Genomic DNA, 9,950 nt, shown 5'->3' on the forward strand with positions numbered 1-9,950 from the left:
AGGAAAATTTATATAAACGATTTGCGCAAGACATAAAAATGCATTTACCAATATACGTGAAAAAAAAATTATTTGATAAATTTTATTTTTCATCTAGAATATATTATCTTTTAACAATTAAATTAATTATTCATCAATATAAAATAATTTTCCATTATCAAAGAGTTAAACCAGCAAAAAAAAAAAATTTCAAATACTAAATTATAATTGTTTTTTAATAGAAAATATAACTATTAAAATTTTTCATATAAATAATTAAATTTACAATTAAAAAGCAACATTTATAAATAAATTTAAATCATTTATTTAATAATACACTGTAATTATCATGAATAATTTGACAAATATCAATGTCAACTTCAAAAATATTATCACCAAGAATTTCAAAAGAGTGAATTACTGTTGGTAGTGTTGATGAATCAATGCATGCTTGTTTTTTGGTATTAATAATATTGCTTATAGTAAAGTTGTTGTTTTTAAAATTTATATATAAAAATGTATCAACAGCGTATCCAATTTTTCCATTAGCAAAGTTATTTCCATCAGTAATACAAGCTAAATTTGCTTTTAATATCAAAGAATTTTTAACTGTTGATGTGCCTGATAATTCCTGATGATAATAATAAATATAATCAATATATTTTTGATATTATAAAATATATAATAATTTAAATAACCTTTTCAAGTGGAACAATATAACCAGGACGAACGAGAGTTATTAGTTCACTCTCCAGCGCAACAATGGAAATTGAATTTTCTTTTGTTGGTTGAACTTCAAGACCATCTTGTAAATGTCTCCATGACAAGTTACCAGGTATATGCATTTTGACTTGCATTATTCCTGGTGTTATAACAAGACCTGAAACCATTATCAATTTTTTTTTTTAAATCTCTAGAAAGTTATGAATATAATACTGTGAATATAATACGTTGTCAGTCAAAATTAATGTTTCATCATACGAAGGAAAATTTCTTGAAAAGAAATATAATCTTGAACTAAAAAAAAATTGAATAAAAAATTTAAAAAACATTGTATTTCTTACCCACGAGTATACTTTCACCCCACATAAATTGATCCAATGCATGGCTTGTGAATTCTTCAAGTGGATAATGGATAAATGTTGGTGCAAGTACTGGTTGTCCATATGAATTATATTCATGTATCAGTGTATTTTTATAGGTCAAAAAACTATGACGAAATTGAAGAAGTTTACTTGCATATTTTGATGTTCCTTTGTTTAACCAATTACCACCTGGTAAATTTTCTGGAATTGCTATAATATATGGAAATACAACTGCTGCTGCATACCATCTTTAAAATAATACTAATTATTATTATAAATTAATTGAATTTAATTTTTTTTTTGTTCATAAAAATATTGAAAAGAATTTTACATTTTATAGTTAAATATAAATTTTACTTTTCAATTTTATAGAAATAATAGAAGCCATATTTTATTGGAATATAAAATTAAATTTTATTGAATTTCAAGCAAATATTTGATATTATAATTTTATATGAAATACAATGAAACTACCTGGTACACAATTCAGCGGGTGTTTGAAATATTCCACATATGTATATCGGTTGTGGAAGTTGCCCAACAAAACCACAACCAACTCCATGAATAATAGTTTCACGTAAACCAGTCCATCCAATTATATTATTTTGTTTCATTATTTTTCTTCCAATAGTATATTTATTTATAAAATTTATAAATTTCATAGAATATTCATTGTGATGTTGATAATGATATTTCGAAGTTGATGATAGTAATCCAGGTGGAATTGTTCCATTTGTCATTTGTTTCGCTAAATTCTATTCACAAAAAGTTTCAAATTACATATCAAAATTAATTAATTAATTAATAACTATTACCTTTGGCATATAATCGAAATTTTTAAAATCAAAAGTATAATTTGTTTCATCAATTGGCCATGAATTTTCAACGTAAATAAAATTCGGTTGTTTAAATATATTCAAATAATTCAATAAATAATTTTCATAAACAACAAGTGTTTTATCATCAAACCAATTTGGATAAATAATATTATCATTATTATACATACCAACATAAAATTTTTTTAAATACATTGAATTTTCTAAAAGTAATAGTGACATGTTTGAAAGTTGCTGAAGTAATTTGCCACTTGATGAAACCTGTGTAGAAGTTTAATCAAATATTATAACATGTTTATGTTGGAAATTTAAATTTTCAAACTTTACCAAGGGTGAAAGATGAGGTATGACAATTTTATTTATTTTTATTAACTTGTCACTTGTATTTTTTAATATTTCAGCTTCTTGTTTGTTCATTGTTTCATCTAGTGTTTGATAAAATTTACTATTAACACAATGACTATTCCATGGAACGTTGTAATTATTCATATTTAATATTGTTGTTTCAATGTCATTTTGTATGTTTTTATTATTATCAGGACACACGTGTAAACCGAGTTCAAATTTTGACTCTTGTTTTGTGACTTTTGATGGATTTAATTGTTTTGTAAGTTTGCTCATCTGTTTTACCACATCTAGTGGTGTTATTTCAATGAAAACATGTAAATTAATTACATCCGGTAATGACATGCCTCTCAGGATAATTAAATTTGATTTATCCAGTACCTTTTTGTGAAATAATATACAAATAATTATATGTAACTAATAAAACAATTTAAAAAAAAAAATAAAAACTACTTGCAACAAGTAAATGGTTTTTTTTTTATTTAATTATAAAATTATTTTTCCATTAAAAATAATTTCGAAAAGAAAAATCTCAATGTAATAATGTCAAATTAAAAAAAATATTTTCTATATTAAATTTTACTTTTATCAAAAGAAAAATATTAAATTTAATTAACAAAATTTTCTGTGTAAAATATATATTACTTTTTTGTAATAAAAAAATTAATTTTAATTGTAAAAAACATTTTTGTATAATTATTTTTTACGGAGAAATAAAATATTGAGTTGTGGATGAAGTTTTTTTGAATATTTAAATTGTTATACCTCTGATTCAAGAGGACCAAGATAATCAATGACACAACCAATTCCAAAACCCTTAGAATTAATTCCCACAAAGGCTGGTATGTAGTTACCACTACCAGTGTCATAGTTCCATGATGTTGTTCCATTTAATTCAAGTCTATTCAATCCATAAATACTGACAATCTCACCTAATAATAATGTCATTTCCCAGTAATTATCAGTCAATATTAGTGGTCCTTTTGACGTTGTAAATATTGGAATATTTATTGAATTATTATTTTCATAAACAGTTATAGAAAATTCAGGATTATTTATTACAATTGATAGATTTGATGATGAACCTTTAAAAAATTAATATAATAAAGTATAAAAAATTTATATATTTTTTAATTAAATTATTAAAATTTTTTCTTACCAATTTCTGTATTTTTTAAATTTTCATTTAATTTATAATTCATATTAATGAATTTTTTTTCTTCAATTGTTGCATTTGTATTGAATGAAAATTTGAAATGATTTTCATTAATTCTTGATGTATTAAAAAACACTTGTTGACGATTTTTACTGCCAAGTGGACTAATTTTTTTTCTTGGTTTTAGTGCTTGATTATTTTGATTGATAAAAAAATATTATTACAAAAAAAAATAGTAGATTAATTTTATTACAAGACTTACTGTAAATTTCATCTGATGACAATTGAGTGTAACCATGACTTGAAGGGTTTGAATGATAACAGAAAGATAATACATCACTCCAGCAACATCCAATTGAAATACACATCTCGTAATTTGATTTTTTACCAGGTAAACAATTTACATAGTAAGTTGATTGAATTTCACATGATGAAATCCAATTGTCATCACTCGAATTGACCACTAGCATTGTCACATAAACACTGGATATTAAAATCATTCCAAGGACAAGAGTTGGTAGTAAATATTTCGTTATTGGTGATAATAATATTTCATCCTTTAAATGTACTATAAATATTTGTATAATTATTTATTAAATTTTATATAAATTACAGGAAAATATATCATTAAAAATAATTACCAACGATAATGATAATAATAATTATTTTTATTGTTAATTAACATTAAAACTCTTGGACATTTTTTAATTACTTTTTTCTACAAATGATATAGATCAAATTTTTTTTTTATAATAATTAAAAATAATTACCTGTGTTTTCAGCTTCAAGAAATTTATCCATTTTTGTTCTACGTATCATTTTTTTTTTTTTTTTTAATTATATTGTTAAATGTAATTTTAATTTTGTTTTAAAACAACACGTATTGACACTGTTTTTGCAATATTTAAAGTTAAAAGTACAAGACGATATTAATAGTCATTATGATTCTTATCGAATTTATCAATATTTCCTATCTGGATTTATTGATAAGACATTGTCATTGTTATTTATTTAGAAAAAAAAAAAAAAGGATTATAAAAAAGACATTTATTTTGCTGATTATTATTTATTTTATATTTGTGCTAAGTGCAATATGGGATTTACTGGTGTGAATACATTTTTCTACATAAATACTGTGTGGTTTATTAATTCGTTCATTTTATTTATTTGTCCATTGTCATTTTTTGTAGTTGTGGTTCCATTGATGGTCGTGGAAAAGCCTGAAATCAATAAATAAATTTGTATTGATCTTGAATATATTATATTAGTATATGAAAATATATTTGATTTTTAGTTTAATAATTTTTAAAGGGGTAATTTTTACCTTGGGCATTTTAGCCATTTCTTGGCTGTTGTTGTGATGGTGCCTGACGACGTCCTCTAGCCATTTGACTCATTACTTCTTGTCCTTTTTGTACCCAAGCTGTTGGATCGGGAATATTTCCTAATCCTTGCATACCAAGATTTCCTTGACCCCCAGTCATTCCTCCTGGTGGTACTGGTCCTGATCCAGGTGCTTGACGAGTACGCTATAAGTACATTTAAATCAATTAAATTTAAAATAATTAAATTGTAAAAAAAAATTTAAAACTTAAATAGTTAACTTTAATAAATAATAACTTTTTTTTGTAAAAAACTTTATCTTTAATAAAAGTTTTTTTAAATGTTATTTTATTTTACATAAATTTATTTATTTTTATAAAAAGTTTTTTATGTTTTTTTAATTTTACACTTACTCTTTGCATGTTTGGATGGTTGAATTCAGCTTCTTGATCTTTAGGAATACCTGGAAAATTTCCATGATCCATAGAAATTTCTCCTTCTGGCATTGGTCCTGATCCAGGCGCTTGACGAGCAGCCTGTAGTATTCATATTAAATATTTTAGATAAAATAAAAAAACAATTTATTTTATTAAATTTTACACTTACTCTGGTGTGTTTGTTTGAATGCATGGATTCAGTAAATTTATCCTCAGATAAAAGACCCGAAAAACCACGGCTTTTTATTTTAATACCATTGACAAACTAAATAAAAAATATAAAACATACAAGTACATACAAAAATATATAAACAAATGATTAAACAAATATAGATAAAAAAAAAAATTAATTCAACTTATTTTCTATATAACATTAAATTTAAATAATTATTTACAAAAAAAATAATAAATATTATATTTACCAAAGCCGAACAAAGGCAAGCCAACATCAATAACTTCAACATTGTTAAATAGCAATTTTTTTTTCTACTAAAAACTTTATCCTTCTGGTGATAAATAATACTAATCCTCATTCAAAATCAGCTTGTTTTTATATACCACTCTCCCGAGATTAAATAATAACAATTATTAATTTTTGTTACATGAAAATCCTACAAAAACAACAAAACCGGAAAATGATAATAATCTTAATAAAAAAAAACAACAACCAAATAATTATTATATATATTTTATAATCTCTTTAAAAATAAACAAAAATTTTTATATAAATAATTTGTTTGGATTTTAAAATAAACTAGTAATTATACTTGTTTTAATAACAAAAAAAAAAATAAAAAAAATATAAATTAAAAAATAATCATACGAAGTACTACAGTGTTATCTTAATAATGAATTTCCTGAAAAAGTAATATTATTTTAACAAGTCATGTATTTTTTTTTTAACCTTGAAAAAACTCAAATGACAAAATTAATTTATCTCTCGGAAATTCTTCATTCTGCAAATGATTTAAAAAAAAATATTTATAACAATATTTATTTATTATTTTTATTAGATATGTATCTATAATGTTATTATATAATCAAATTACGCGCGCAATAAGCTCAGTTGGTAATAAAGAAATCTTGAATATTGATTTTGATGTTTATTTATATATTTTTTTTTTTCACTGTGTATTGCGCGACTCGTTGTAATCTCTAAAAAAAATAAATTTATAAACGCGTAAATAAAGTTTATTAACAGCTGTTGTATAATAAATTATAATAATAATTAATAACAACAGTTTTAAAAATAAATTAACTAAAAATCATCAGTTAAAATTGTGTTAATATATTTCTGATATTAAACCTAACCTCAAATTGAATTGGAAATATTAAGATATCCAAGTGTCATTCACGTGTTACCCAAGGCAAAAATAATTGTTAAATAGTATAATTAAATTTTCCATATACTTAATAATAAATTTAACAAAAAAAAACGAGTGTTTTGTGAGGCTTGTTGGCCAAAATAAACGTGGGAATGGTGATTGTGTTGAAGGCCATGCCCTACAGATCAGCTCATAGTCATATTGTACTTTCAATAAGTGAACATTTTGCACTCTGGAAACAAAATAAAGTGAAATAGTTATTGTTTAAAACATTTAATTAATAATAAATATACATATATTTTTTTACACAAGATTTTGTATAGGATAAATTAAACTGGTGCTCTTTTTTTTTTTTTTTTTAATTTATTATTTTGTATTTAGAGTGTATATTTTTGTGAAAATATTAAAAAAAATATATACAACAGTAAGCCAAGTAGCTATTCTATAAATAAAATTAAATAAAATTAGAAAAAAAAATGGATAAAAGAAGACACCTTGATTCAACACTACTTCCAGAGTTACAAAAAAATCCATCAAATATTAGAAACATATGTATCTTGGCACATGTTGATCATGGTAAAACAACACTTGCTGATTCTCTTGTTGCAAGTAATGGAATAATATCAGATAAACTTGCTGGTAAATTACGTTATATGGATTTTCGTCCAGATGAACAAGAACGTGGTATAACAATGAAATCAAGTTCAATATCATTACATCATAATTACAATGATAATGATTATTTAATAAATATAATTGATTCACCTGGACATGTTGATTTTGCAAGTGAAGTATCAACAGCTGTACGTTTATGTGATGGTGCATTAATTGTTGTTGATGTTGTTGAAGGTGTATGTCCACAAACAAGAAGTGCATTATCAATGACATACATTGAAGGCTTAAAACCAGTATTGGTACTTAATAAAATTGATAGACTTATTAATGAATTAAAGCTAACACCACTTGATGCATATGTACATCTTGTACAAGTATTAGAACAAGTTAATGCTGTTATGGGTGAATTATTTACAAGTGATATTATGGAACGTGAAGATAAGATTATAAATACAAATGATAAAAATAATGATGATAATTCAAATGATATATTAATGGAACGTCCAATTGCTGATTGGCAATCAGCACTTGAAAATACTGATGATTCACAATTATATTTTTCACCAGAACAAGGAAATGTATTATTTGCTAGTTCAGTTGATAGTTGGGGTTTTGGTATATCTGAATTTGCTAATATATATTCAAAACAAATTGGATGTAGTTATAATACATTAATGAAAACATTATGGGGTGATTATTGGCTAAATGTTAAAGAAAAAAAAATCATGAAAAATGCACAATTAAAAGCTAAAAAACCATTATTTGTATCATTAATATTAGAAAATATATGGAAACTAAATGAGATTATACTTGGTAGAAAAGAAGATGATATATTATTACGTTGTTTAGATAAAATGAATATTAAATTAACTAAAAGAGATTTTAAATTAACTGATGTTAAAATTAAATTACAAGTTATATTTTCACAATGGTTACCATTAGCTAAAACAACATTAAATATGATATGTCAAACAGTACCATCACCAAATAATTTAACATCAGATAAAATTGAACGTCTTATGTCTGGTAATTATGAATTTTTAAATCTTCCAGATGAAACAAAAAAATTAAAAAATGCATTTTTATCATGTAATTCAAGTGATGATTCACCAATTATTGCATTTGTATCAAAAATGTTTTCAATTGAACGTAAATCATTACCAGAATTTAAAGCTAAACCATTAACACAAGAAGAATTAACACAAAGACATGAATTGGCACGTCAACGTCATGCTGCTAAAATGGAATTAGAAAAACAAAATAATGGTAAACAAGTAGAAGAACAAATACCAATTAATACAATTGCTGAAATAAATAATCATGTTGATGTTAATGATGATGATGATGAGACTGATGATAGTGTATTAATTGCATTTGCAAGAATTTATTCTGGTACAATAAAAGAAGGTTCAGAGGTATATATACTTGGTCCAAAACATAAACCAAATGACATTATAAATAAAATAAATTCTGGTGAAGATATAACACCACCAAGTTCAATAAAAGAATTAAAAAATGGTTGTTATATTACAAAAACAACAATTAAAAAATTATATTTATTAATGGGACGTGATTTAAAGTCAATTGATTGTGTACCAGCTGGTAATGTATTTGGCATTGGTGGTCTAGAAGATAACATATTAAAAACAGGTACAATATCAACAGACATATATTGTCCATCATTTAGTGAATTAACATCATTAACAGTACCAATATTACGTGTTGCATTAGAACCAGTTAATTCTTGTGATTTACAAAAATTAATAAATGGATTAAAATTATTAAATCAAGCTGATTCATGTGCTCTAATGCATATACAAGAAACTGGTGAAATTGTATTAAATACTGCTGGTGAAGTACATCTTCAACGTTGCCTAGAAGATCTTAAATTACATTATGCTAAAATTGATATTATTGTTTCTGAACCAATTGTACCATTTCGTGAGACAATTGTTACACCACCAAAAACTGATATGGTTAATGAATTAATAACAGTTAATGATAATAAAAAAAATGATAATTGTAAATTAGAATTTTGGACATCAAATCGTCAATGTTATTTTGTCATTGATGCTAAACCATTGCCTGATAGTGTTATTAAATTAATTGAAAAAAATTGTGATTTAATAAAAGAACTTGATCTTTATTGGGAAAAATTTGGTAAAAATGATAATTTTAATTTGACTGATTTGGATAAATTATCATTGAATGATCAATGTATGAGTGAAAAAAAACAAAAAGCTGTTGATTTATTTAAAGCTGAATTATCAAGTGCATTTATTGAAGCTGGATGGGGTGATGTTATTGATAAAATTTGGTCATTTGGTCCAAGAAAATGTGGACCAAATATACTTCTTAATGAAAGTGATTATGTAAGAAAGCCATTTTGGGAATTTAATTCAAATCGTTCGACTGATATAAGAGCTTCTTATGATATCAGTATCATAAATGGCTTTCAAGTAGCTACTGTTGCTGGTCCATTGTGCGAAGAACCAATGACTGGTGTATGCTTTGTTGTCAATAAATTGGAAATTCATGAACGAGATTCACAAAGGTAAAAGCCACTTTCATTATACTCTTAAACTTGTTGCTTATTTTTTTTTTTATTTTTCTTTTTAATCAAAGTTTAAATGAATTTAATTATTTTATAGTGAGAGCGGAACCAGTCAAGAACATCTAGGTGGACAGTTAATTTCAACATTCAAAGATGCTTGCAGACGTGCATTTAAATTACGTAGACCTCGTCTTGTAACTCCCATGTATTCATGCAGTGTTTTGGTCAAATCTGATGTTCTTGGTAAGTAGAAAGTAATTTTTTTTTTTATTTATTTTTTATTTTTCAATGACTA

At 24.3% G+C, this 9,950-nt stretch overlaps 3 protein-coding genes across 3 annotated transcripts in view; 1 reads left to right on the forward strand and 2 right to left on the reverse strand.

Moving 5' to 3' along the window:
- Nucleotides 1–280: 280 nt before the first annotated feature.
- LOC122847540 (sucrase-isomaltase, intestinal-like) lies at nucleotides 281–4,202 on the reverse strand. Its single transcript, XM_044145306.1, has 10 exons — nucleotides 4,172–4,202; nucleotides 3,664–3,969; nucleotides 3,405–3,590; nucleotides 3,011–3,330; nucleotides 2,228–2,626; nucleotides 1,880–2,161; nucleotides 1,539–1,819; nucleotides 1,044–1,312; nucleotides 678–859; nucleotides 281–610 (listed from the first exon to the last, which is right to left on the reverse strand). The coding sequence occupies exons 1-10, from the start codon at nucleotides 4,200–4,202 to the stop codon at nucleotides 299–301; spliced, it is 2,568 nt and encodes an 855-aa protein (XP_044001241.1). The 3' UTR covers nucleotides 281–298.
- Nucleotides 4,203–4,446: 244 nt separating this feature from the next.
- Nucleotides 4,447–6,718, reverse strand: LOC122860316. Its single transcript, XM_044164069.1, has 5 exons — nucleotides 5,584–6,718; nucleotides 5,331–5,426; nucleotides 5,138–5,260; nucleotides 4,726–4,930; nucleotides 4,447–4,621 (listed from the first exon to the last, which is right to left on the reverse strand). Exons 1-4 carry the CDS (start codon nucleotides 5,692–5,694, stop codon nucleotides 4,736–4,738), a joined length of 525 nt encoding a protein of 174 aa, XP_044020004.1. The 5' UTR covers nucleotides 5,695–6,718; the 3' UTR covers nucleotides 4,447–4,621; nucleotides 4,726–4,735.
- Nucleotides 6,291–9,950, forward strand: part of LOC122860312 (elongation factor-like GTPase 1) — a 51,537-nt gene continuing 47,877 nt past the window's right edge. The window contains exons 1-2 of the mRNA XM_044164066.1: nucleotides 6,291–9,655; nucleotides 9,753–9,898. Coding sequence (XP_044020001.1) covers nucleotides 6,963–9,655; nucleotides 9,753–9,898 — 2,839 coding nt within the window. The 5' untranslated portion in view covers nucleotides 6,291–6,962. The remainder of the gene's footprint in view (nucleotides 9,656–9,752; nucleotides 9,899–9,950) is intronic.

This window comes from Aphidius gifuensis, linkage group LG1, assembly GCF_014905175.1.
Source record: "Aphidius gifuensis isolate YNYX2018 linkage group LG1, ASM1490517v1, whole genome shotgun sequence".
Lineage (NCBI taxonomy): Eukaryota > Metazoa > Arthropoda > Insecta > Hymenoptera > Braconidae > Aphidius > Aphidius gifuensis.

Coding starts and splice junctions, on each gene's coding strand:
- LOC122847540 (XM_044145306.1), bottom strand. CDS start 4,202: ATGGATAAATTTCTTGAAGCTGAAAACACAG. Junction 3,970..4,171: donor TCTTGAAGCTGAAAACACAG/GTAATTATTTTT, acceptor AAATATTTATAG/TACATTTAAAGGATGAAATA. Junction 1,313..1,538: donor CCCGCTGAATTGTGTACCAG/GTAGTTTCATTG, acceptor ATTATTTTAAAG/ATGGTATGCAGCAGCAGTTG.
- LOC122860316 (XM_044164069.1), bottom strand. CDS start 5,694: ATGAGGATTAGTATTATTTATCACCAGAAGGATAAAGTTTTTAGTAGA. Junction 5,427..5,583: donor CTTGCCTTTGTTCGGCTTTG/GTAAATATAATA, acceptor TTTTTTATTTAG/TTTGTCAATGGTATTAAAAT. Junction 4,931..5,137: donor ACCATCCAAACATGCAAAGA/GTAAGTGTAAAA, acceptor ATGTACTTATAG/CGTACTCGTCAAGCACCTGG.